We start from the raw sequence: 27,902 nt of genomic DNA, 5'->3' as shown, positions 1-27,902 counted from the left end.
GCTATTATTTATTCACAGACCAACGCATTTTCCCATCGAGGATTTTTTTTTTGCCACATAATTGTAAAAAGCTCGTGACAGGAGGTCGTCGCTAGAGTCGCCGGTGCGCCAAACCAAGCGTCAAACAACGATCAACTGGCCGCAGGCTACTGCCAGTCGCGACACCAGCGGCTGACCCGGTAACCACAGTTTCATAGCTCCGGCTATAGCTGACACCACAGCAGCCTAACTGGTTAGTAGTGACAGGGATGGGCATCTGAGGATGCAGAATAGAAGCGTAAATTGGTCTACAAGGAAATCATAAGGGTCTCCTATTTCATGACGGCAGTATAACTTATCCATCGCATATAAGTTTTTTTATTCAATAATACTCGCAGAAACAGTCAAAAAACGCACACGGTTTTATTCATTGAGACCACACTGAAATAATATTGCATCTTGAATCACATCTAGGCACCTTTTAGGCGTAATACTGATTACTGGGCTAGACACACCAGCCAATGTTGTCTCTAAACGTCGCAAAAGTACATTTACACACCAATAAATAGGCAATACGTTTCAAATATTCACTTCTCTAATCACTACTCACTACTCAGCCCTGGCTGAAAACACTATATGACCCGCCCCATATAACAACCCCGATTATATATTCATAAAGTAAATTTACCTGAAATCTTCTAACATACCATTTAATAGGCAATAATACTGTTTGCACATTGTAATGCCGGTATTTACAAAAATCAATAACAGGATCCGGCAGACATCAACGATACATCTTCAAACCACTCTGACCACGTGATCTAACCAGGCACGAGATAAGGCACCGTTCTTATACGCAGCAAACGCACCTCAGGGTGCGGTTAATTAATGAGCGACCGAGCTGTCATTAAGGGTACGCCTTCGAGAGGCAAGCTGGCTGGAGCCATCGATACTGACTGGAGCTCGCAGGTTACTGTTATCGGTGGAGCCATATCGCGGGGTATTTTGTACTTGAAATGTTTAATGTTTTGAACTTAATCGTGATGGAGAGCTATATGACTACAATGCACTGGCAAGGTATTATGAATGAATGCAATGACATTATTTGGCGACTGATTTCATAATGAAATAGTAAATAAAACAATGAGAATGATAACAAAAGATAAATATATGCCCATTTTTCAATGAACTAATATAACGCAACCGTGAGAAGAAGGCAACCCTATAGGTCCAACGTGGTCATGCTAATGCAAATTGAAATTCCTCACGACTAGCATAGAAAACCCTTACAACAAGAACGCGAGTGCCTAAATTCTGGCCTGCTGACTATTCTACACTGCGACTGGGGCTTGAAGTGGTTGCTGGTTCCACCAGAGCACGGGCGGACGGCGGCTCTCACAAAAATACCGCTCTCAGCAGCTCAATTAAGTAGCCAATTAAGGCCTCAATTAAGGCCCAATTGGGAAGAGACAGCCTTGGTCTAACTGGACTAGCCTTGGTCTAGACTTAGTCTACCCTAACTCCACGTTGGTGCAAGCAATACGGCAACACTGTGTAAATGTGCAGAGCACTCTTACCGAAAGTTTGCAGGATATTTACTGCAAAGCTTGAGAGCCTTCTGAGATCAGAAACAACACAAGTATTTCTACCACGACCTCGCCTGAGCTTGACAACCATGAAACAGCACGCAGCCACGAAAACTGTGGAACACTTAGCTTGTGTCTTCCTTCACTCAACGGGATCTCTCTTTAACGAGGATCAAACCACTGCAGGGCGGGGCACCAGATCAAATATCGCAAAGAACTGCTCTAGAGTCATTCCTCAACAATTGCACACCAGTTTCCCTATTCTATCACAAACTTTTGAGATCACTTACCAATAAACCCACGGGGTAGGCAAACTTGTGAGATCACCCAACTTCGAGGCACCACTTCTGAAACAGCAGCCTCTGACGCCGACTGGCGGCTATGTGCGCCGGTGAGGCCCGTTTCCAGGCGCGACAGTTTCAGGTACGCGCCTCTACACGCGCAGTTTTTGCCGCAGCTCCTGAATCACAACAGCCAGCTTCTGACGGTCTCGGCGACTCACATTCAGCTCCACAAGGTCATCGTCTGTGAGGTCCAGGAACGCCTCAAAGTCGATCTCTTCCGCAGCGAACGCTGAGCCGTACCGCGCCAGACCCAGTGACCGTAGCAGGTAGGTCAGCTTACCAACCGCCTGACCGTCGGAGGTGGCCGGCTCGGCGGCGGCCGGCGGGTCAGCGGCCGTGGTGGTGGGTCTGCGGGCACAGCGAGAGAGGCGCGGTGTTATGATGTGTTTAACTTATCAGAAGATGAGAAATACACAGTAAATAATGATAACAATCCGATCCAATCAGCTCTTGAAAGTTCGATCAAGCACATCTCACCCGCACCATTACATTTGTTATGTTTATCAACACTACAAATGCATAAGCAGCAGGTATCCACTATCATTCAGACGGTAAGGCCGGACTCAAACGGCAAGCATCAGACATCAGGGTGAACATCAAGAATCAAAATAACTAAAATATTAAACCACACTCACTTTTTACGGAGACTCGGTTTCTGCTTGAGCGAGCCCCGTTTCGCTGGTGAGCCTTTGGTAGCCTTCCTCAAGTACGAAGGGTGGTCAATGGAAGACTTCCCAGACGTTTCGAAGCCAGAATCGCCTGAAACACGGACTCAAGTTTTCAGAGAGCGTTATGAACAGTTAAAAGTAAAATTGACGAGCTACGATACGTGAGCATCACATACCAACGAATCGGATGGAGTGTATAACTCACTGGAGGAGTTATAACTCGCCAGGGGAGGTGCACAATTCACCAGATGAGTGTATAACCCACCAGAGGAGTCTATAACTCACCAGAGGAGTGTATATTCACAACTCACCGGAGGAGTGCGGTCCGGGCGAGAGCAGCCGCCGCTGGCCGAGAGAGTTGGACGGTGACGAGTTGGGCGACCGGAGGTAGCTGAGCAGACGATAGGTGTTGAGGTGGCCGCCGCCGGGAGCAGGGCCAGAGCCGGCGCCGGCCGCGGGCACGGCGGCCGAGTCTGCGGTACGGACGGCAGCGTCAGGACACAGCCAGACAAACACAGGCAAAGACACAGACGGAGATAGACATAGAATTAGATACAGATACGGTGACAGACTGAAAGGCAGACACACAGAAACAGCTGCAGAGAGACAGACAGCCATTTAGTAAAATATGCTGCAGAGACACCGGCGCCGTAATTGCCGCAAACAGTTCTCACGCGTTTATAAAGGCATGATTACAAGTCTTGTGTAGGTCGAACACATTCTTTCCGAGCCTGGGAGTCATGACTGCCATGTCGCCTCGGACTGTTACATGTCACCGGCGACTGACCTGGGCCGTTGTCGCAGTCCGCGGGCCCCTCGCAGAGAGCCGGCGGCAGTCGACACCGATCCAGCGCGCTGCGGTCGGCGCAGAACGGCGGCAGCACCGGACGCAGCGTGTCAGACGGCAGACTGCGCGCCGGGAAACCCTGTGCGGGGGCGGACGGTCAGACTGATAGTACTGCACGGGACAAGGGAGGAGCAGGCTGGAAATACAGCACGGGAGAACAGACTGGAAACCCTACAGAGAGAAGCAACAGCTATAGACTGAGCCCTGACAAACAGGGAGGTTAGACTTAGGAACAGGCTGGCTGACAACCCAGCATTGATGAAAGAAGCTGGTCAAGACTGGAAACCCCGCACAGGTCGATAGCCAAACTGAATAGCAAAGTAAGCATCTAACTCAGTCTCGGTGGTCGGTTCTCCACAGCCTACTCTCCTCCCTCCCTCCCTCAGCCACCGCCATCCGTTCCCATTCATACCTGCGGCGTCCTGGCCTTGAGCCGTTTGGCGGCCGGCAGTACCCCGTCCAGGGTGAGTCGGGGCCGGGACCGGTCGGCGTCCTGCGGCACCCCGGTCTCCTCCGGAAGGGGCCGGGCTCCGGTCATCACCACTGGCTCCACGCGGGCACGCACGTTCTGAAATCTGGCAACAAGCGCACCAGGAGAGAAGTCAGCTTCGAGGGATGATACCACAGGCGAAGGTGGGACACGGCGGGACTAAAGCTGGGGGGGGGGGGGGGGGGTACGACCGGCCAACACTACCATCCCAGTCAACAGCCATACAATAGTCAGCGCTCAGCAGCAAGTACCATTCTGTGGCTCGATCAGTCTCAGTACCAATTCCGTGGCTCGATCAGTCTCAGTACCAATTCCGTGGCTCGATCAGTCTCAGTACCATCCATTGTCCCGCTCAGTCTCGATTTCATCTCTAGTCCCGTTTAGTCTCGCTTCCATTCCCACTCTCCGACTCTCACCTAGAGGAGAAGCGGCTCCACCAGGCCTTCAGACCACGGTCCTGTAGACTGGGTGTGCTGACGGCACGACTTTGCCAGGCTAGTGGCGCCGGCCCGCCCGCCAGACCGGCAGGGGGCACCGGAGGAGTGAACTTGTATGTACAGGCGGCCAGCAGACGAATCTGCAGCGGAGGTGGAATAACAAGGGTAATATAACGGAGTCGTACAAAGGTAGCTATAGGTCGCACAAGGCCATACAGGGTCAAACGGAGCCGCAGGAGGCCACACGACATGACTTGGTGGTAGTTGTCCTAAGAGTGAGTGGTACCTAGCATAGCAAGCATATTTAGTTGCTTTCATTAAATTACTTTTAAATATTTCAAATCGACGGGTGAACAGTCACGCAGTATTTGACAGTGATAACCGGAAATCTCAATTAAATGCCTACTTGATAACATTTTATCGGGAAATGGTTATGTTTCATCCGCGTGTCCAATATGCTTTCCAACAGCCCGTCCCGCCTGCCGATATCTCACCATGTCGGGACTGCTGTCGACCAGCGAGGCCAGGTCGAAGGCGGTGCAGCCCTTGTGGTCGCGCACATTGGCGTCCGCTCCGGAGGAGAGCAGCAGCTTCACCATCTCCGGGTGGCTATGAAAGACAGAAGGGTTCATCGTGCTGCCTGAGCAGACACTTCCTCTGCAGAAGTGATCGCTCATTACTTCAGCAGTGTTATGGTTATCATGTATAGTCAACTACAGAATGATGTTCCACTCCTCAGAAGCTATCAGTTGACCGGAGCGCTAAGTTGTGCCGTTTATCACGCAATTAAGCGTGTCGATTGTGAGCATTGGGACAAAGCTATAATTTGTGAACTCAGCCCATGTGATGCGGCACAGCTTACCACTCCAGGCAAATAGCTGCCTGTGAAAAGTAGAACATCATTCTGTAGTCGACTATTACCTATGTCGAGAATTAACATACTATATACTGCTAGTGCTGATGGTCTGTTTAATAGCGGCACAACGGTAGTTATGTATTGCCCAACGATACACGTCACCGTCTCCCCTGTCCACTCATCGCGCTGGACCCTCGAGCAGCCAGTAGCGTGACAGCTCTAACACGCTCCTCTTCCCCCTCCGGGTAGCCAACCGCAAAACGGCGCCCCAAAGCAGAGGCTGATAAGACTTACTTACGGAAAACGCGTGCGACAGCTCTTAACCACCCTCCCCGTTGGTCAGCTGGGTTAGTGATACTCGCTTGTCAAACAAAACGTCTCACAGCAACCGTACTGCCGTCCCTCCGTGCAGCCTAGACACTCACTTATGGAACACGGCGTGCATGAGCGGCGTCCACCCCGTGGTCGGCTCCGGCTGATCCACGACCGCGCCGTGCCGCAGCAGCAGAGCCGCCATCGGTGTGTCCCCGGCCAGTGCAGCCAGTGTCAGCGGAGCACCAGACTCGGAACGGACGCGGTTGGCGGCGCCGGGGTCCGCGGAGAGCAGCTGGGTGGCCAGAGTCAGGTCCCGCCGGCGCACCGCCTCGTGCAGATCGGTACTGTCTGCCGGGGAATGGAGAGTAGGGCGGTCAGTGGGGGGGGGGGGGATCTTTGGACAGCCCAGGGACGATCGAGGTAGTCTGAGACCGACAGTCAGAATGGAAATACTAAACAGCATCGACCTAAGCGTACCTACGAGGTCGGTGCTGTCTGGAAAAAGTTGCAAATTTTACACGGTAAAAGCATTCTTCTCATCTCGGATTTTCTCCTCCCTCTCGTTTGCTTCCCGTTCCGTCGGCCTCATCTGTGCTCTCAGCCGCAACGTGGCCCGTGCCCCCAACCCTCCCTCCCCTCTCTAACCTCCCTCCTCTTCCCTCCCGCTCACCTCCCGTGTCATCGGCCTCCTCGGTGCTATCCTCCAGCACTCGCACCACCTGCCGATGACCGGCCACCCGGGCCATGTCCAGAGCCGTCATACCGAGCGTATTGTGCGCGTTTGGGTCGGCGCCGGCCTCCAGTAGGATACGGCAGGTGGACCGGTGACCGCCCACCGCCGCCAGCATCAGAGCATTGAGGCCTGTCAACATGAGACCCGTCACCAGAGCTGTCAAATATTGCAGCATCAGAACGGTCAGTCTGACATATCAGCGTCGAAGAGCTGTCAAAATTAGACACGACATCAGTGTACGTTTAGACCTGTCCGTACTAGAGCTGCCAGAAGAAGCGTCATAAGCTAAGTAGAAAAAGTAGCATACGAAAGACAGAAAACCCTGTCTGCCGAAAATAGACAGTTCCCAGCAAGAACATCCTATGTGTCATTTTTTTCGAAATTGATATTTTTATACCATTCGACTCAGCTCAACGAGCTGAATCGAATGGCATAAAAAATCTCAATTTCGAAAAATTTGACACTTAGGATGTTCTTGCAGGGAACTGTCAATATGTCAGTCGACATACTGTGAGCGCAATGTCTCTAATACCTCCGCTGGGCGCTGACAGGTGCAAATTTTCGCAGCTTCAACCGCGGCGGTGGGCCGCAAGACTCAGGAATTCAGGAAGTAAGCTCATGCCACCAGCCACTACACCACGTCTGTTCGCGTGCAGACTGGCGATAAATTATGCCGTTTAATTACCTGGGCGGTGTACAGTGAACGGGCCTGTACAATGGACTGTATGCCCAGACCACCGCGATCAAGCCACTCCGTGTATGAGGGCAGTCCGCACCTACATTTACCGCCGCCCCGTACAGAGCCGGACAACGCTGACCAAACAAAACAGTAGGAACTGACTGAGCTGCCCCGACAGAGGTGTCGTGCGCGGAATGCGAGCATTTACGTTAAAAATATTATTATCTTAATTTAATATACACATGAGGATGTGTGAACCTAGGTCAATATTCCCCGAATGTAAAGCTCAGCAATGCCGTCCGCGACGCGGGCGGAGCGTAGCCAGCAGGAAACATGACACCATATAAATTAATGAAGTAGATACCAACTAACGCTTCTATCGCCCACAAAAATTAATTGCTTCAAGCATCCTATCATTCATAACTCATCGTAGCACTTGAGTAATCACTCAGGCAATCAGCATGGCACGAGGGAATTGATTGCGCCCGTTCTAGTCTCACCATACCCTCCCAAACAACCTAGGGAAGCACATAGAACAAGCAGCCACGTCCTACTCACCGAGCTCAGGAAGCTGAACGTCCAGCGCGGCGCCGCGGTCCAGGAGCAGCCGCAGCACAGAGTTGTTGCCGTGAGCCGCCGCCGCCAGTGTGGCCGCAGATGTGGCCGCCAGAGACGCGGTCGGACATCGGCGAGGGGTCCACGCCGGTTTCTCAGCGGCGGGCCTCTCCTTGCCAGGCTGTGCGACTGCTCTATCCTTGCTGGGCTGTGCAGTCGCTCTCTCCTTGCCGACCTGTGCGGTCACTCTCTCTTTGCTTATCTGCGCGGTGGCCCTCCCTTTGCCAGGCTGTGTCATTGCTCTCTCTTTGATGGGCTGTGCGGGGATTTTCTCCGTGCTCAGCTGAGCTGTAACTCTTTCCTTGCTGTGCTGTTTTATAGCTTTCTCTTTGCCGAGTTGCGCGGACACCCTCTCTTTGCCAGTCTGTGTTATCACTCTCTCCTTGTTGACCTGACCTACCACTTTCCCCTTGCCAGGCTGTGCGCCCCTATCCGTGCGTGGCTGTGGATTTGGGCTCGCCGGTGGTGGATCGGCAGCACCTGCCTCTAGCAGAGCAGACACGGTGGACAGGTGACCGCTGACGGCAGCCAGCAGAAGCGGGGAGGCTCCTGAAGGAACAGTGGTGAGGCGGTCACACGCCTGGCCTTGACACTTAGAGGTTCGACAATTACTACAAACAAATCACGCGACATAAGAATTGGTCAGCAGACAAGACGGCAGTCGGCACACCTAGGCAACAATGAATAAGTATTAAAACTACAATCATTAACAATACATCTATCTTTTGTACCACACTTCACGCTACTCCTTTGTGAATACTCAGCCTTTCCGCGATCTACTCCCTTTCCCCGAACCCCGACGCAGCACGTACCAAGCCGGTTACATCTGCGGCCGTCGGCTCCCCGCTGCAGTAGTAGCCGCACCACCCCCGCGTGGCCGTGGCGAGCCGCGTGCATTAGTGGCGTCCATCCGTACAGGTTGGCCGCCTCCAGCTGCGCACCGCGCGCCATCAGTAGCTGTACCAGGGTCTCGTGACCGGAGGCGGCGGCCACCTGAAGTGGAGTGGTGTACACGGCGTCCGAGCCATTCACATCCACTCCTGAGGAGAGGGGAGGACTGTCAGACACTGCAGTAGCAAGAAACAGAACAGTGTATCATAGCAAAGGTCACAATATCAAACTTTAACTGACATTGGCACTCAGCAAGTTTGTTGTTGACAATATATTCAGGTCAAATTTACTAATCACCTTCACTGCAAAGCTATGATAGAAAATTGAGCACCTTGTCTTTATTTTTCAATCTAAAAAAGGAATGTTGCTTACCTTTCTCCAGCAGAGATGCTATGGCTGCCTGATCGCCCTTATAACAGCTGTCCAGAAAGGCTCCAATGGCACCATCCGGTGAGCTGCCATCATTCTCTTCCATCATTAGCTGGCTAGTGCTACAACTCTCAGTGGTGGTCCTTCTGGCATCTTGTCTATCCCCTACTGGGCATCACTGTATGATAACAGCAGTTAAATAAGATGAATTTGATGCATCACAATAAGGCCCTTTACCTGTAAATAATTCAGAATGATCAGATTATTCAAAAAACATGCTGATGATTCAGAAAATAACAGCCTGACATAAAGAAAGATTAGAAAATGTTAGATGGGTCATAAAAATGTATTTATTAAAGGTTTAAATAGATAATTGAACTGGCTGAGAGTCAGAGCCATTGACTTATGACTTGAGACCATCAACCAATTCCTGATAGGTTGACTGTAACATTGTAAGCCCAGACTAAGGGCCCTGTTTCACAGTCACTGCTAGCATGCTGCCAGTACACAGCAAACTGGGTTACCATGGACATGGAGACATCAACAAACTTGAACACCCCAACATTTAGTGACTTGACCAATAACATGACATCAGCTTGCGAAATGCACAGCAGCACCAGCAGCCATGCCTCTAAGGGCAGTCTTTCACAGCTATTGCTCGTACACTGCCAGCACATTTTGTGAACTGACATCACATATTGCGGTAATGTTGGAGATATGGGGTCGGTCCCGGGACAGGTGGGCAATGTGACCGAGATATGAGTTTATTGATGTCTCCATAGAAACCCAATTCGACGTGTGCTGGCAGTGCACTAGCAACAATGAATGATGATATAAGAGGGCAAAGGTGTAAGCCATAGTCAAATAGGTGGCTGTTCAGGAGAGGCCAGAGAGGTGCCCTAAGGGCGGTATTAGTAAATTTGGCATCCCACAAAGATGCCAAATGTCAATGGTCAAGAAATTCCCTAGATATCTAGAGCTATTCCTTGAAACGCTGTGTATGATAAAGTTACTAATACCCGGCCACTTGCCCCGAACGTCCACTGTCAAATAACATCAACAATACAGGGGCAGGGCATAGGCCCATGTAATACCCCTGAAAAATGAAAAAGTCAGCAGGATGCGCGAAAACGTGTGAATCGTCAGACACTGCGCCTAGCACTTCACTTTGACTAGCGTGACCAGGGTATATAGAACAACGGGTACACCAACGACGCGGAAAGCGACCATTTTACCTGGATGAGTTACATGGTAGGTGATATATTTTTTGAATATGGAAAAAATAGAGTATTCTATTCTGATGAGTAAAGCCAAATTCATAAAGAAGTTATTTTTAAATTACATGTACCAGAAATAGCATACTGAACATAGTTTAAAACTTAGTCTTAAGTTAGTTGAAAAGCGTAGGGTAGCCTGGGGCAGGACGCCCCAGATAACTTATTTTGCTACATAACTTTTGTCCCACATCACCTGGAAGGCCAAATTTGTGCTCAATGCGTTCTTTGGACATTTTGCTTTAATTTCCACTCCTCAAATTCATTCACTTATGATCGGACTCCTAGCTAGGAAGTGATTTGTGAAGCAACTGCAAATGGGGCATTTTGCCCCAACCCCAGGGCAAAACGCCCCACGGCCTGGGGCAAGAAGCCCCATACTCTAGATTAAAGATTAAACATGCTAGTTGACTTAAATCTTATATGAGAGGTCTGTTAGACCTTGGGAAGCACGGCACTGAAGTTAGCTCCTTCCATCCTATCAGTTGTTCAGCTATGACACTTTTGTATGAGCAGGTTTTTCACCTGTCTCATAAGGCCAAATAATAAATCATTGCAATGGAAATGTTAACAAAATACCTCCTTTGCCATCCAGTTGCTGAGAAAAGTACATATAAATGCATAGAAACTTACTGTTAGCCAGCTACCGAACATTAGGAAGTGGGTAGTGCGAACAACACATGAGGTAAAACGCCCCATGGGGCGTTTTGCCCCGCGACCTACTGGGGCGTTTTACCCCATCACATAGTTCGGTCAGAGAACAACACCTTGCACTCCAGCAAGGCATAATTTAACACGAACCAACCCGGCATTATAAGCGTTAGATAAAGTTGTTCAAAATACATAAAAGTCGTTAACCTGATGTGGACCATAAAAGAACGCCATGATGCATAAGCTGACAACAAAACATAAAAATCACTCCAAAAACACATTTTTGGTTATATCTCCCTAAAGAGTCATCACAATTTCTTTCCAGTCTGCTCATATAATGATCATATAGTGCACGTTTTATAGAAGAGATGATGTTTCTCCAGAACCTTGCCAGTTCCGAGAAATATCGGTGAGGCGTTGTTTTACCTTGACCTCGGCGGGGCGACTTGCCGCCCCGGTCTACCCGGTCTACCCTATAGTTGATACTAAGATGCAGGGGGGTTCGCTCCCGTGCCTTCAGCATTACGAAAAATGGAAACAACCCGTGAGCAGCATCAGCGCTCACGCACATGTTCAAGGAAAACAACGTGTAATGGACTGCTAACGACAGCCCTCTCCACCAATCAGCGTTCGGCATCTCGAGCGCTGATTGGCTGGTAGCAAACGCGTCATATGTGGGTCTCATTTTTTGCGATCAGTGAACGCGTTATTTAATACACAGTGGCCTATGGAGAATGGCACGCGGAATTGAAGGTCAGTGTTTTATTGCTTCGTACATGCGAATGGGGGTATTTGAGTGGCATTTGACACCATTTTCGAAATCTACAGTGAATTTCTGATCGACTCATGTATATATTTTTATGAATTTGACAGTATTAGTGCTACATAGTCGGTGTTTTATGTTGGTGTTGTTTCTCTTGACCTTTGTTTTGGACTTTTATCATATCTTTTCTCGAAAATGCTTGCCATAACCAGGTCTAAACTGTACCTATCTGTATAAAGGGAATATGTGTTGAATATGAGGAGAAAGTAGTAATGACCATTCTGCCTCTCAAACTGCCAGAAGGTGTGCTTGTAAGTTGTAAGGTGATTGAAACTGCAGTACGGGTTGCAGATGTGGGTTTGACATTAGCATTGTTGTTGTAACCCCACTTGCTCTAATAAAATGGCAACATGGGGTTATGTACCCACTATTGCACAGCCTGGTATCAAGCTGATTGATATGTGGAGGATAATGAAAGCATAAAAACTTTCGTTAAGTGAATAGGAACGCTGCGTCTTGTGACTTATGTCAAGTCATTTAATGATTGTGATTGTAACTTTTACTTTAATTATTATTGCTAGTTTTGACCTTTTTAATCATCAAGTTTTATGGGTACCAATTTCATATGCCTGTGTAATGTCTGTGCGGCAATTTGTGCAGTGTGCGTGTCTTGAAACAAACCAATTTATTTTGTACCTTTTTGTACTTCAACAAATGTATGTGAAAGGACAAAAATGTCATGTCTATTATCATTGACACTACTACAGCTAACTTTGCCTATATCCCTATCTTTCAGAGGCATTCAATTCAACCTGCTTTCCAGTGCAGTACCTAGGAGGCTGCAACTGAAACTCTCACAAAGGCAATCAAGTGTCACTTCATCAGCCTACAGCAACAGCCCATCTGTAATCAATATATGGATGAAGTGGAATAGAAGAACAACCAGTTCAAACATGAAAAGATGTATTTTGTTTTGGACTATTTCTTAGCATAACAGAACAGCACACTTGCTGCTTTTTATGTTTGCCCTGTGTGCAGTTTTGAATAATTTTAACTATGAAATGCTTTTGCCAACTCTTCTCTTTACATACGCTTCCTTTGTCATGCATGTGTAATTTTGAGCTTACACGCATGATGTAGGCATGTTTCCCCTGGCTTCATAAAACTACTTGCAAGCTTTTGTTATGGACATTGGTGCTACCTATATATGATGCTTCAGATGTGTCCAGTAGTTGATGAAGGAAGGAGAGGAGTAGGACAGCTGATAGCTATTACCAAAAATATGTGCTTGTCTGCACTTCGGGCTGTTCCATCATATGCAACTTCTATTTACTAAATCTTGAGTTGTTAGAAACACCTGATCTTTTGGCGCCCATTCTTTCCGTAGTATTATAAACGTCAAGTTTGAAGTTGGTATCCAAGTGAGCAAAATTTGCATTATTTCAGTCCGTCTTGAATCATTCGTCTTGAATTATATCCCTAACTGACATCCTGTTATTTGTCCTGCAATGTCTGTGCCTGTGTCCGCCCTTACCTCCGGCTCCAGCCTCCAACCAGCCCTGCTGAGTGCTGAGCTCTGTCGCCGGCGCGGTGTGTCGCAACGTGCTGTTTCTCCACTCCAGCCGACAGCTGCTAGGAATCGTCCTGTGCCATGCGCTATGCGACACAGCAATTGTAAGATGCATCATGCAGGTCACATTCGGACTGATTGGCTCCGCGTATGTGCATCCGGCCGGGTGCTAGTCGATATCAGGGACGTGGGTCGGACTGTTGTGGCGGCGTGCACTGTGCTGGTTGAAGTTGTTGTATTTCTGTTAGTGAAAAGCATTAATACATAACCGTGGCCGCAGCCCGCTGTTATTGTGGATTTCAGAGGGAGTGGCCAGTCAGGAGGGCCCCTGGGGCCCTCCTGGCCCTCCATACCCACATGCACGTGGGTATGGATCCAGTGTCCAGTGGGATCGGCTAAGATTTCCGGCGATTGATAAACGCTTCTATGATAGCAAACCTAGTCCTATTGAGTTATGAGGGGAGGTCACGTGAGGGGCCTGACCTTACTAAACTCTTGTGAAAACACAACACATACGAACGGTAAGAAACCGACAGCTCTTCTTTCTGCCAAGTGTCATCTTTCTGTGAAGGATTTATTGGCACTGAGTGTTCAGAAATTGCGTTGTTTTTGGACTGTGTAGAGGCCCACGAGAGACAGTATAGGTCAACAACCTGATGTACCTTAAATATGCGACTTGTACCAGAAGATCCAGCTTGATCAAAAGATTGGACATGTCAAATTTCAGCTCTTTAGCTCAAAAGAATTTTGAGCTATCGTAAAAACCGTCAGTGTGGCACCATATCGCCTTCCCGCGCGGTCGGAAGGTAAAAGTTCGCCGGCTCTAACTAAACAAATAGTCGTCGTATCGCAAATTCATTGACGGCGTTCGAAGCGTCGTTCAATTTACTTTCGAAACATATCCTAACATTAACATTTAACTGCCTAGCGCAATCTACAACAAGCAAAAGTTCCGTGCATTCATCCTCATACAATGTTAGCGGCCGCCGGCCGCCGGCCGCTGACCCACATTCGCGTCATCAGGGAATGCCGCAACTAATTTATTGTTTCCAACTTTTTTCCCGGAGCGTTCTACCTGGTTTATATAGCCTTGCTAAGATGGAAGGAATCAATGGAAGGCGGAAATGGCGCAGCTGTTTCATTCTTAAAATGTGTTCGCAAGCAGGATTTACGTGATGCTAGCGACATCTATTAATGTAATTGGGGACGCTGATTGGCTGACCGAGTCCGTGAGCAGTATCACTAATGTACGGCAGTACCGGGTTGAGGCGATATGCGCATGCGCAGGAACTTGTGCTCTCATGGAGGGGCTTTTGGTACCTCGGGCAGCGCCCAATGCTTTTTGGACCTGTTATGGCCTCCGCATCGAAAAACGCTAGATAAAAAGGTTGTAGAGGAAGCTTGTGGCTACCTTTCCCCACAATAATATTGGCTTTTTATCTTTTAGCTTACGCGTGAGGCTCGTTTGAAAAGGGTCGATTTAACATGGAAACCCTATGGGGTAGTAGTTTTTGAGCGCCCATTTGGCCTAATGCTACCAACTGTTACTGGCTACCCCTGAGCGTGACTAAGGGCGACTTAACGTGCATCCTTATACGTCGTCCTTGATGTCGTCCATACCTACACTCTGCCATTTAAAAAGTAATACCGGTAGTCCGGTATATACTCCCTTGGTAATACCATATGGAAAACCAATAAAAAATCACGGAAAATCACTGAACTCTATATTGATATAATACCAGTATATAGGGCGTTCATAACACCGAAAAATTGTATTTTTGCTGCACCACAATTGTATCCAAACAATTCGCAAAGTTCAAGGTTACTGGTAATTGTTGTCTGCTTATGCTAAAAAGCTGCCCAAAAAAGTTCCAGAAAATAAGGCAAAATAAAAAACAAATACTGGGCAGTACTATGCTGCCACCACCGCAACCCTAATTCTACTTTAGCCTTGATTTTGGCCCAATACTGGTGATGCTACACAACCGGCACCACATCACGCTTCAACTAGAAGATGTCGATGGTGAGACAGGCCAAGCAAGCCGCGCGAAGTGCGCGATGTTCTCAAGACGAGCTGGCTCGCTCGCTTTGAGTCAGCCACCGAGATGCAGTCCGTTCAGCTGGTGCGCAGCCAGCAGGTACGCGTGCTGATCGTACTGCGGTATATAGGGCCTTGGTACTGCCGGAGATTACCTATCCGACACCGACACGGACACCCTATCGAATCATAGCCTAAGCCAAGGCGCCTAAGCCGTTTTATGATCGCCAGGGTACTCCGTCTTTCGCTCACTGGAACTGGACTGACACCTTTCGGCCGACCGCACAAGCTGAGGTTACGCTGGTGAACGCATAACGGCGCTGCGACATTCGCGAGTCCCCTTGGTCCTCAATCACTGTCCGTTGGCCACCTTTTAATCAGAAAACCCAGGTTATTTTATGATGGTACCCGACCGCTCTTGTGCCAAAATATGCAAGGATAAAGGCTCAAATGCTGGACTGATGAGTGATGGTGCATTGCCAAATGCCAATCAATGAAAACAGCGAGGACGGAGGGAATGGTTGGATTTGGCGTGAACAACTGTACCTTGGCGCGTTCCATGGCAGCGTTCATAGCAAGAGAGCAGTGTATGCAGTGAAACTGAACTATAGCATGGTTTGGAAACTGTCCCAAATTCATGAATGTCAGCAATCTTCTTGAACTCGGACGTCCGTAGCAGCGTGAATGTGCCCATAGAGATCTTATAATCAGGGGCGTCGCCACGGATTTTTGACTGGGGGGGACGGATTGGCTGACTAAAAACCCAAAAGCTAGTTACCGTACAATTTCAGGCCTATGCACTACTTATAACGCATACACAATACACATGTTCTCATGTTCTCGCGTGGAGGCGTTATTAGTCACACTCTTTTCTATCTGTGCATGAATTGGCGGCGCGAAGCGCCGCGAAAATTGGCAAAAACTCTTTGCAAAACAGTCCCAAAAGGCATAAATTTTGCATCCCGAGTAATAAGTTTGATACCAGGACAGTTAGGATCTGGTCACCAAGTCCAGCAGCCCTGCCTCTAAAAAATCGTGTGGTCCTCTGTCAACCATAGGTACAGCTTATTTCCAAGAAGTTTGAAACTCTGTGCAGTGTAGCTGCAGGACCGCGGGGTCGGAGTCGACTTCGGTCGTAGTCGACGGTTTTGGTCGGATACGGAGTTGGAGTCACCAAAGTCGTACCAGACTTCAACTCTGAAGTCAGAGTCAACGTCATCCCCGAGGATGGGTCGGATAAAAGCTGGAGATTCTGTTGGCTGTGGTGATTGAAGGCCGGGTCATGGTAAGACCAATGTAGGACCATACTGAGTATTACATCCTCTTGGGCTCTCTCAGACCAGGACGAGGTCCTCTCACCCTCACACTGTAAAAAATGCTAACAAACCAGTTGGTTAATTCTTCAAGCAAAATCTAGTATTAAAACACACGTTGTTGCAAAAAATGGGTCAGGTAACACATATGTTTGCAACCTAACACCACATCCATTTCATCGAAGCAGAAAAGCTAACATCATTGTAAGCCGACAAATATTATCCGTGCAAACCATGCCGTGTTATTTGACAAACATGTTTGTTTATGCTTCCTTTGCCTTTTTTTCTGGGTAACGTGTTAACTAACAAATCAAACGCATGTTGTTACTCACAATCTTAGTTTTCTTACTACTCTTTTTGTTGTAGCATTACAAAGACCTTAGTTAATTGAAAAAATCGCCATTTTGTGCGCCCCTCTGCGCCCGCCATTGTTCAGTCTGTGCCAAGTCAGAGAGGGGAGAGGACGCGTGCGTTGTGAAGGAGCTGAGCTGTGGCGTATAAGTGTTGCGTGTGCAGTATAAGGAGCTGCTGTGGGATGCAGAAGTGGTGATACTGTGGTGATACATAACCCGAATAAGAATAATAAGAAGTCAAACAGTGAAATGATATGGATTGTTGGACATGGCTTTCATCCTTACTGGTATGGTGAGTGATTATGAGAAAGATCAGTGGAGATATTGCTGGCGTTTTAGTGTGGTTTATGTATGTCACTTATTTTCTTTTCAAATGAAGCTCCAACCAGGCTTTAGAGGGTCTCAGGTTGGAGACACTGTTCATTTGTTGACTGTCAATTGACGTCTATAAGTACATATGACGGACTGAACAATGAGCATGTTGCACACTAAAACCGCATTAAGCTTTGAACAAGAAATTAAATGTACCTAATTTTTGGTTGGGCACTCAACCAGTGAACGCAGTGAGGTGCTGTTTTATGCAATTCCTGTCACTGCAGCCATGTTGTCAAATAATTTTTTTTCGTAGACACATGAGCCACCATTGTTCGGTCAGGGAATTTTTGCCCTTTTGTTGCAATTTAGTTTGCCCATATCGACAGAAATGAAGCATTCTCAATGTTTTCGTAATAGGTATTTGGAGCCTGTATGGTGTCATGGCTGGTGCGGATTCCTGCAGGCTATATATAGCTTAGAACGTAACTTTAGGACGGAGCGCCTTTGCCGCTCGGCAGTTTCCTACAGAAGATTACTTTTTTAGGTTCATTTTTAGTACAATAAGAGAAATATTACTGTATGCAGTTGTAAGCTTGCTGAAAGGAGCTTGAATGCAGTTTTGAATAAACATGTTTGATGAGTTTAATTCGATTCGTTTTTTTTTGGGGGGGGGGGGGCGGCTGTGAAAAGAGGTGACTACGCACATTAGTTAAGTTACACGCCTGTTCTCAAAAATGCATTTAGTTTATTAACACGCACAGCTTAGTTAGCTAACACGCAATATGTGTGTTTTGCGTACACGCATATAGCTAGTGAAAAGTGGCCGTGTGACAAACACATGTGTTACCTAACACGTCTGTAGTTATTAACAAAACACACCGATGATAGTCAATAAACACGCTTACACGGCTTATCTTAGTAACCTGGCAAATATTCGAAAACTAGGAGGTGTGTTTCAAAACACGCTATTCAACCTTTTGCGTGTAATTGAAAACACACTTAGTCATGAAATGCGTGTTTTGCTTACACGCCTATGGTTAGTGAAAAGTGGCCGGATAACTAACTAGTTGGTAAACTTTTTTTACAGTGCAAGCATCAAGCGTTCAAAGGACATGGTGAGACCTTCTGCTGTCGGATGGCCTTGAACGGGAAGAGGGCCGTTTGAGAGTGAGCTGAAGGTCTTGACTATTACGAATATCCTACATAAAATGTGTGGTCTTTGCAAGCTTGAGACTTTGGGACAGATCTTCAGCCCTTGTTGAATATGGTCGCCCCTACAACTGGAGCTTTGGCTCCCTATCGAGGACCTGGGACGGACAGTCCAGAGCTGCACCTCGTAGGTAATGTTATCTTTTAACGTGCCAAGAAATGTTCAAAGAGACAAAAGCATCACATCACATGTTTTTCACTCCGATGCGGGCCGAGGGATGCCGTGATCGGAGATGGGGTGGGGACTCCGAGCGATTTTTTAAAAGCCGGAGTCAGAGCTACCAAAATCAATCTACTCCGCAGCCCTGCAAGCAAGTGCAGTGTCAGCAATTCGCATGATTCAATTTGTATACGAGTAGGTATCCGCAATTTCATCCCAAAACGACAATACACCAATTTCGTTGATCACTTTTTTAATCATTCATGAGGATATTTTTGCGGGGGACGTCCCCCCCGGATTCCTCGACTGGGGGGGACGCGTCCCCCCCGTCCCCCCCCGGTTTCGACGCCCATGCTTATAATATAGAGATGCCCATACAATGTTAAAACACTCAGTTTCGCACCGTTTCTTGGGCGGTTTTCAAGTAACTTTTTTGAGCGCAGGTAGCTCGTGAGGCTCTTGAACACAGACTGCTTCGAGAAGAAAGTAAAAACATAGATTGATGACATGCAGATATATTTGAAGAGTGATCGTCACGTGATCGTCAGATTCGTCCAGTCCGGACAGAACAGCGTCCGGGACCAACTGATGACCCGGAGACTGGAGCTGCGACACCACAACGACCTCTTCATAAACGAGAGCCTGACCGCCCAGAAGAGCACCATCTACCGCTCTCTCTTGGACGCGAAGAGGGCCAAGAAGTTGTATACCGTCTTTACCAGGTGGGGGCATGTTTATTTTAAAGCCGAGAAGTTCGGCACGAGTACACGCGTAGAGGACACTGGTAAACTGCGGGAACTCGGGTTCGCGATTAAGGAGTAGGTTATGCTATCTCTGAACCTCCTCAGTGTTAAGCACTCGAGCAGTAGCCTAGTTGTAGCAGTGTGGTCAACGTTCTTAGTTAATTCAACATTATTTGCATCCTGTTGTATTAGGTTGTCCATCACGTGTCTTACTGTGTTTTCCTTCGATGCCTCTCGTGTCACGATCCCGTTACGAGCATTGTGTGAAATGATACCATTTTATGTTACCGTTTTGTGTTCCTGTTTTTCTCTCGGTTCCCTTTCTGTGTCCCTGCAGCGGCGATTTGGGCCTCCCGCCGTCGCGAGTGGCGGCCGACCTAGGGCGGCTGCTGGCGGCGACCCGCCGGCGCTGTCTGTGGCCGGGCCGGTCGCGGTGCTGCTGGCGGTGGTGCCGGCCTCGGCGTCCGGCGGCGGCGCGCTCTTCGGTGACGGGGTTGGCGGCGGTGACGCTGGCGGCGGGCTTCATCTTGGCGGCGGTGGCGGGGTCGACGGTGGCGGCGGCTTCACTACATCATCTAGTGCTATGCGCAAGTTTAAGACCTACGAAATATCTGCGGCAATCGGTCCAGATAGCGTCTTGGGTCATATCCCTTCCCATCCCTCACTATTAACTATTACTGTTTATCAACAAGTTGAATTAACACTGACATTCGATAACCACAGTTTATCTCAACTCGCAAGGAATGGAGGAAATTAAAATATTATCTCTGAACTGCCGAGGGTTAGGCAGCAGCAAAAAGAGGCGCGACGTACTACACTATCTCAAGGACATAAATTATGATATATATTTTCTACAGGATACGCACTTGACTGATCGAAAGGAACCTCTATTAAACAGTGTTTGGCGAGGGAAGTCTTACCATGCCTTCGGAACGTTTAACAGTCGTGGTACTTCCATTCTCATAAACCCTCAGTTACAACACGATATTATTTATGAAGAGAAGTGTCAAAAAGGGAACTATATATTATGTGTAGCTAAGATACACGGCAATACATATACTCTTCTAAATATTTACGGTCCGAATGACGACAGACCGTCCTATTTTCTCCACCTAAAAGAGCAATTAAGTAAACTTTCTTGTGAAAACCTGATCATAGCAGGTGATTTTAATTTCGTTATGGACTTTAAGCTCGACTCAAATTATCACCGTCAAAACAACCCCAGTGCTAGAGATGCATTTGTTCAAATTGTCGAGGAGGAAAATTTGTCAGATATATGGAGACAGATGAACCCTTTGAAACGCGAATTCACATGGACAAAACTAAACCCGTATAAGTTCGGACGACTAGATATGTTCTTCATAGGAGATCATCTTATAGATAGCGTTTTGTCGAGTTCAATTTTGCCTGGGTATCGCTCGGACCACAGTTATATAGTAACAGTTCATTTGCAAACACCTCAAAAGAAAAGAGGCCCTGGTATTTGGAAATTTAACAACTCTCTGCTGAGGGATGAACAATACGAAAAAGTAATCAAAGAACTGGTGATGGACACGGTCAGGCAATATGCCATTCCGATTTACAAAGCTGATTTTGTAACTGACCAAACGCACTTCGATGAGATTCAATTAACAATTAGTTGTCATTTGTTTTATGAGACTCTGATTATGTTAATCCGTGGTGAAACCGTAAGATTTTCGAAGAGAAAAGCAAGACAGGTGAGGGAAAAAGAAGGGAAGATAAATACCGAAATAGCATGTATCAGAGAAGAACTTGCGAATAATCCCAATCCCGAAAAACTACGCTGTCTAGAGGAAGCACAGCAAAGACTAGAGGATATAAGAAAACCAAAAATAGAAGGCCTTATAACAAGATCTCGAATTAATTGGTATGAGGAAGGGGAAAAATGTACGAAATACTTTCTCTCGCTGGAAAAAAGAAACGCGGTAAGAAATTCCATACAATCACTCAGGATAAACGATAGAGTAATCACCAACAAAGCGGAGATACTGACATACTTTTCTCAAAACCTCAAGGAAAAGTATTTAAAATCAGACACCGCGAGCCCTTCCAGTTACCTCAACAGAAATATCAGGCAAAAGCTTACCGAGGACGAAAAGAGACAATTAGACGAACCCATCACCAAGGGCGAATTGAAGTCAGCCTTAATGAATATGAAAAAAGGCAAAACCCCCGGATCAAATGGTTTCACGGCAGATTTTTTCAAGTATTTTTGGGATTTGCTTGGTGATTTCCTGTTTCGTGCTTGGAAAGAGAGATTTAACCCGCGCACCGACGGGGGTCTGCGCCAACTTAGTACCGACGGGGGGGGGGGCGGATGACCGCCCCCCCTGAGATCTCGAGAACGAAGCAAGATAGCGACAAGCGGTAAACGGCATCGGATACGCACGGTCAAGATCTACAATTTTTACTAAGGTCATTTTCAGGTCAGGTCAAAGATGACGTCACAGGGGTCGAAAAAGTCAAAATGGCGGCGCTAAATATGGAGAGAGTTTTTCTCGAATAACTTTCGAATTAGTCAAGATAGGAACAAACTAAGGGCATCATCGTGATCCTCTCGTCAATCCGCATCGAATGATATATATGTTGACCTCGAAAGGTCAAGGTCAAAGGTTGACCTCAGGTCACGTGACCTCGAGGTCATCATGTATATCATTCGATGCGTCTTGACGAGCTGAACACAATGAGACCATCCACGCGTCTGTATCTTGTTCCTGTACGGAGTTATTGGCCAAAAACCTTTGGTGACCTTTGATGACGTCACATGACCTCACAGCTGCCCAACAGCAAAACAGACCTCAAGGTAGTGAAGGTTGATCGTATATGAAGTCATGTATGGTATATGGGGCCATTCCGACCCGTTTTAGTGGTAAAAACAGGGAGTTGATTTTTCCCCCATTGACTTATAATGGGGAGGTCGCGAAATTGACCTGACCTTAGGTCACCGATATCAAAATTCCGAGATATACAAATTGTAGCTACTAATGACCTAATAACATCCTGCGACTTTCAAAGGCCTCCGACATCTACTGTAGCTCTGGCACGGTGACAAAGTTGCAAAAAAGTGACTTGAGGTTGGGTCATTCAAAGTGACCTGGTGACCTGACCTTGAAAGGTAGGAGGTTCAAACTTGCACACCATGTGTAAAATTGATAAGGGAATAGTCATACCAAATTTCGCGGCGCTACGCGCCGCGGTTTTCCCGCTATTCGCGAAAAACCTCAGGGGGGGGGCGGATATCCGCCCCCCCCGTCGGTGCGCGGGTTAAGACAAATAAGAACATTGGTTCCCATAACGAAAGCATTGTCACCCTAATCCCTAAAGCGGGCGTGCCACACGACACGACCAAAGGCTGGAGGCCAATTTCGCTGTTAAACGTGGATTTTAAGATAATTTCTGCAGCTGTTGCCAATAGATTGAAGAAAGTAATGAGTAACATAATTTCCCCTTCCCAAACCGCCTACATTCAAGGTCGTTTTATAGGCGAAAACAGTAGATTAACATACGATGTCATCGAGCACTTAACCCGCGCCCTGCTGGGGGTCCTGGATTTCCACGCCCTGCTGGGGGGGGGGGGTGTTTGAACACCCCCCCTTGTAACTCGGCTCCTGGGCCACGTAGCGATACGCGGAAGGCGGCGTTCGAAAGAGCGTAAAAAATAATGACGAAATCACTTCGGTCAATTTTTTGGTCAGGTCAAAGGTCTGGTCACCAGAGGTCATTGAAGGCAAAATTTCGCCGATTTCCAGGTCAAATGTCGAAAATTTCCAAGAAGCCAACGCATAACTCGGGAACCAATAGAGGTACAGCGCCGCGGAAAAGCGCATTCGATAGCCCTATTAACGCCCTTTCTGAGTAATTCTCTCAGATTTGACCTAACGTCAACGGTTTTGCAGGCAGGGGGCAAAAACTGCAAAAATAGCCGATTTTTTCGAAAACAGTTTTTCTGCAATAACTTTTGACCCAAGCATTGTACGAGCTTACTTTTACCGGCATCGTGTTCCTCTCGTCAAGACGCATCGAATGAACTATAACTTGACCTTGAAAGGTCAACTTGAAAATTTGACCTCAGGTCAAGGTCATGACCTGACCGGAAAGGGTCATGTTGCATATCAGTCGATCCGTATCGTCGAGCTGAACACATCTAAGGCGTTTTCATCGCTCTAGCATGCCTCTATCAAAAGTTATTTGCGAAAAACTGTTAGATACCATTCGTGACCTAAGATGACCTCAGGGCATAAACAAAGGTCACGGACACCATTTTCAAGTTCAGTGTGTCTAAACCACTTGTAATTCGGTGTTTGGGAGTGTTTATAACGTCTTTCATCCAAAAGAGGCGCATTTCAATTTTCTCCCATTGACTTATAATGGGGAGGTCGCAAAATTGACCTGACCTTAGGTCATCGATATCAAAATTCTGAGATATACATTTTGTACATGCTATTGCTCTTAGCAATCGCTGAAAGTTTCAAAGCGATCGGTCACTCGGTGTAGCTATGACAGACATTGAAAGTTTTTATGAGGTGAGGTCACTTCAAGTGACCTGGTGACCTGACCTTGAATGACCTTGGTCTGAAATTTTCACAACATGTGTAGAATTGATGTATGATAAGGTGTACCAAAAACGGCGGCGCTCCGCGCCGCCGTTTTTGAGATATTCGCGAAAAACCACAGGGGGGGTGTTCAAACACCCCCCCCCCCAGCAGGGCGCGGGTTAAACTGTGAAGAGCGCTCAGGTATTGTCACCGGCATTGATTTTGAGGCCGCCTTCGATACCGTGTCTTGGGAATTTTTAGTAGAGGCATTAGAAAAATATAATTTTGGTCAATACTTCCAAAAACTGATTACGGTGCTTTATTTGAATTCCGATGTAAACTCTCGTATCCTAATTGATGGAAATCTTGGTACAAAAATATTCATGGGAAGGGGTATAAGGCAGGGCGACCCAGCTTCCGGCTACCTGTTTAACCTAGTAATGGAACCGCTTGCTAATCAACTGAATAGTTCTAACAATATCGAAGGAATACGAATATCAGACAAAACAGAAGCAAGAGTATCCCAATATGCCGATGACTTGATCGTATTTTCAAGTCCGAAAATAAGTTCAATTGAAGGTATTCTTGAGGAACTAAGTCAATTTTCTAAAGTCAGTGGCCTAAAAGTCAACTTACAGAAAACGAAGTGTCTTCCTATAGGTAATAACGTACCAACGGAACAACTTAAAACATTAGGATTATCTGTTGTCAACGACTTGAAAATATTAGGTATTCACTACCATAAAACAAATGACAACATTGCCTCAATTAATATACAAACAATTATACCTAAAATAAAGAAAGAGATTTGTCAGTGGCGGAGAAGGCAATTAACACTGGTCGGAAAAATAACTGTAGTTAAATCTCTTTTGGTGTCGAAGCTAGTACACGTCTTAACAGCTCTACCGAATCCGAGTGAGTCAACAATTAAGGATTTAAATAGTATTTTGTTCCGCTTTATATGGAACGAGGGACCAGACAAAGTAAAGAGACTCATTAGTTAAAGACTACCATGAAGGGGGGCTAAAAATGATTGACATTCACTCCTTTTTAGTGAGCCTAAAAACATCCTGGCTCAAAAGACTGTACTGGGCATCTGCTAATGTCACCTGGGCAAATCTGGCACGAGAAAAACTGCCCGTGCTTGAAGATCTGGTATGTTTTAGCTCTTTAAAACTCGCGCAAATCGCCAAGAATTTGAATAACAACTTTTGGAAAGAAGTTGTTCTAGCGTGGGCGAGCTTCACTAAAGCGTACAAACCCAACGACAAAGAAATACTCACAGACTATATTTGGTTTTCTGACAGTACTAAATTTAAGAAGTCTATTGTGAGGGAGTGGAATGAAAAAGGGATTCGATTTGTATCAGATTTTTTCAACGCTGGTGATGGGTCATTACGTAGTAAGGATCATCTGACATCAGCATTTAAAATAAAAATGACCTTTCTATGTTATGCTTCTATTGTCAGAAGTTTACCGTCTAGCATCGCGAGTAATTCCATAAATAGGGATAAAGAAATTGCACACCCCATCCTTCCGTACAAAATAGCTTTATTGTCCACCAAAACTCAACTGAACCAAATAGTATACGCTACGTTGGTAAAAGACATAAAAACAAGACGAAGCTCAGAATTATCCAAGTTAGAGCGCAAGTGGAACAGAGACGTTGGGCAAATGTTTCTCGGCTCACTCTGGGATGTACGGTCTGCCACGCGTAATAGCTATCTGCAGACCCTACACTATAGAATTGTTAATCGCATTATTGCTACAAATTCCTTTTTATGCCGCATTGGTAAGACCGATGACGCTTCATGTGCTCTCTGCGGATGCGATATGGAATCTTTAATGCACGCATTTTACAGTTGCGATATCGTACAAAGCTTCATTAGCGAATTGAAAAGTCACGTGCATGAAAAGTATAGCATAACGTTAGTTACTACGGCAGGCCGCTGGTTTTTCCCGCGACACGACTTAGAATCTAGCATTAACATATTGATAAAAACAGTAGCCAAGCATACAATCTTACGCTCAAAGACCTTAAAGCGCCCCCCAAATATTCACCTTTTCACTTCCTTACTAGCAGCTGAAGCATTAAAAGAAAAAGGAGCAGCCCTGAGGAGTCGATGCTATAACAAATTTGAGAATAAATGGGGGAACGTCATTAACATATTACAAGACTCAGACACACCATCAACCAACTGAGCCTCTTTCCCATCACTCCGGGTTCAAGCTGACGTGCTGCCGCCGCCGTCGATGCTGCTGCCGCCGCCGGATGGGGCCAGCTGCCGCTCCCGTACCCTCCGTCCCGTCCTGGCCGCCGCTGTCGGGCCGTCGGGCCTGTGCCGCCGCTGCGCCTGTGGTTGTGCTCTGTGCCGCGATGGTGACCGTGTCGGTGTCCGCCGCCATCGCAACCCGTTTTTCGTGCCGCCGCCGCTGTTAAGGTTGTGCTCATGTGGGTACTGTATGATTTTTATGCGCGTTTTTGTCCTTTCTTTTGTCTTTTTTCATCCTTTGTTTTTCTTTCCCATTTACTTGGCCGCCCTGAGGCAACAATCGCCTATGCGTGTGTACGTACGCGTGTGTGTGTACTGTGTACACTACAGAATCCTCGCCTCAGACGGAAGCACTTGCCGCGCGCTCCACAAATGGCAAATCTGGGCAACTTGCGTGTGCCGTTCTTTGTGACAGATGCCGTTGCCTGCGGTGCAGTTTTGCGAAGTCTGATTGTGAGCGCGCCTATATAATGTAAAATATACATGGGAAAAAAAAGAAAAAAAAAGATATATTTGAAGAGTGTACAGCCGAAAGAAATCGACCAGCTTTGGGCAACAAAACAGTTCAAGCAATGAATAATTTTGCTTGATGTATCGTCAAAACCAGTCACTAAGTTCAAAAACATCTAAAGAAGCAATATCGTGGAGAAAGTTTTCAATAGCTTTGGAAACTGCCAACGGCTAACTCAGGAACCAATAGAGCTACAGCATCGAAGAAAAGCGCATTCGATAGCCCTTTTACAGACCTTTCTGAAGAGTGTTTCCGATTTGACCTCAGGTCAACGGTTTAGCCTCCAGAGGGCAAAGACTGTAAAAAATAGCCGTTTTCACGAAAAAAAATGTTTTTTTCGGGCAATAACTTTTGACTCAAGAGACCCACGACATCACTTTTGCCAGTTTCGTGTTCCTCTCGTTGAGACGCGTCGAATGAAATATTTGTTGACCTTGAAAGGTCATTTTAAAAATTTGACCTCAGGTCAAAGTCATGACCTGACCGAAAAATGTCATGTTGCATATCAGTCGATCCGTATCGTCGTGCTGAACACATCTGACGTGTTGTCACTGCTTTAGCACGTCACTATCTAAAGTTATATAAAAAAACTGCTGGTGACCGTTTATGACCTGAGATGACATCAGCGGCATGACATCACATGTGCATTTTACCGATTAACCCGCGCCCCACTGGGGGGGGGGCAGAATCTGCCCCCCCCCTCCCGTTTTTCGCCAATAACTTCTAAACGCGTTACGCCAGTGACGTCAAACTTACAGAGTACCTTATCATACATCAATTTGACACGTTCCCTGAAAATTTGAGCGAAATCCGTCGGAAATTTTTTGAGAAATTGACGTTTTAGTGACGTCATGTTCGCCATTTTCGCCTCAAAAACGGCAAAATTTCAAACGCCGCTAACATCTTCATTTTTTAAGGAATCAAGACGTAACAAAAAAGGTTGTACGTGATTCTACTTGCTCTATCAAATGGCTATCTCGGTTTTTTAGAAATTTTGGATTTTGGCCCAAATTTAAAAAAAAAACTGACTTTTTTGGGAAAATAATTATAAAAGCCAAAATTTTGAGTGTATCGAAAAAAACGGAATATATGTCAGAGACGTGGTCAATGTGCACCTACATACCAATTTTTAGAAGAATTGGTTAAAAAATGTGGGAGTTATTCAAAATTTTATGACGTCACGACACACAAAAATTTTGAAAAATGATTTTTTTTTAAGTTCAGACCTCGTACGGAAACAAAAATAGCACCATTCGATTCGCCGTGAAAACCTGCATCAGATAGACACCTTTTTAGGCCTTAACAACCAACTTCAAAATTTGACCTCACTTAACCTGACCTTGACCTGACCTCGACCTGAAATT

At 46.7% G+C, this 27,902-nt stretch overlaps 1 protein-coding gene across 1 annotated transcript; it reads right to left on the bottom strand.

Moving 5' to 3' along the window:
- Nucleotides 1–341: 341 nt before the first annotated feature.
- On the bottom strand, nucleotides 342–11,220 carry LOC122370728 (ankyrin repeat and SAM domain-containing protein 6-like). Its single transcript, XM_043346593.1, has 13 exons — nucleotides 11,161–11,220; nucleotides 8,813–9,046; nucleotides 8,362–8,589; nucleotides 7,493–8,098; nucleotides 6,193–6,384; nucleotides 5,633–5,870; nucleotides 4,846–4,960; nucleotides 4,331–4,491; nucleotides 3,837–3,999; nucleotides 3,365–3,503; nucleotides 2,889–3,050; nucleotides 2,545–2,668; nucleotides 342–2,257 (listed from the first exon to the last, which is right to left on the bottom strand). Exons 2-13 carry the CDS (start codon nucleotides 8,916–8,918, stop codon nucleotides 1,999–2,001), a joined length of 2,493 nt encoding a protein of 830 aa, XP_043202528.1. The 5' UTR covers nucleotides 8,919–9,046; nucleotides 11,161–11,220; the 3' UTR covers nucleotides 342–1,998.
- Nucleotides 11,221–27,902: the final 16,682 nt, after the last annotated feature.

Source organism: Amphibalanus amphitrite, unplaced genomic scaffold, assembly GCF_019059575.1.
Source record: "Amphibalanus amphitrite isolate SeventyFive unplaced genomic scaffold, NRLGWU_Aamphi_draft 001163F_arrow, whole genome shotgun sequence".
NCBI classification, from domain to species: Eukaryota; Metazoa; Arthropoda; class Thecostraca; order Balanomorpha; family Balanidae; genus Amphibalanus; species Amphibalanus amphitrite.
Note: the sequence above shows the minus strand (reverse complement) of the source record. Positions and strands in the feature narration are given on the sequence as shown.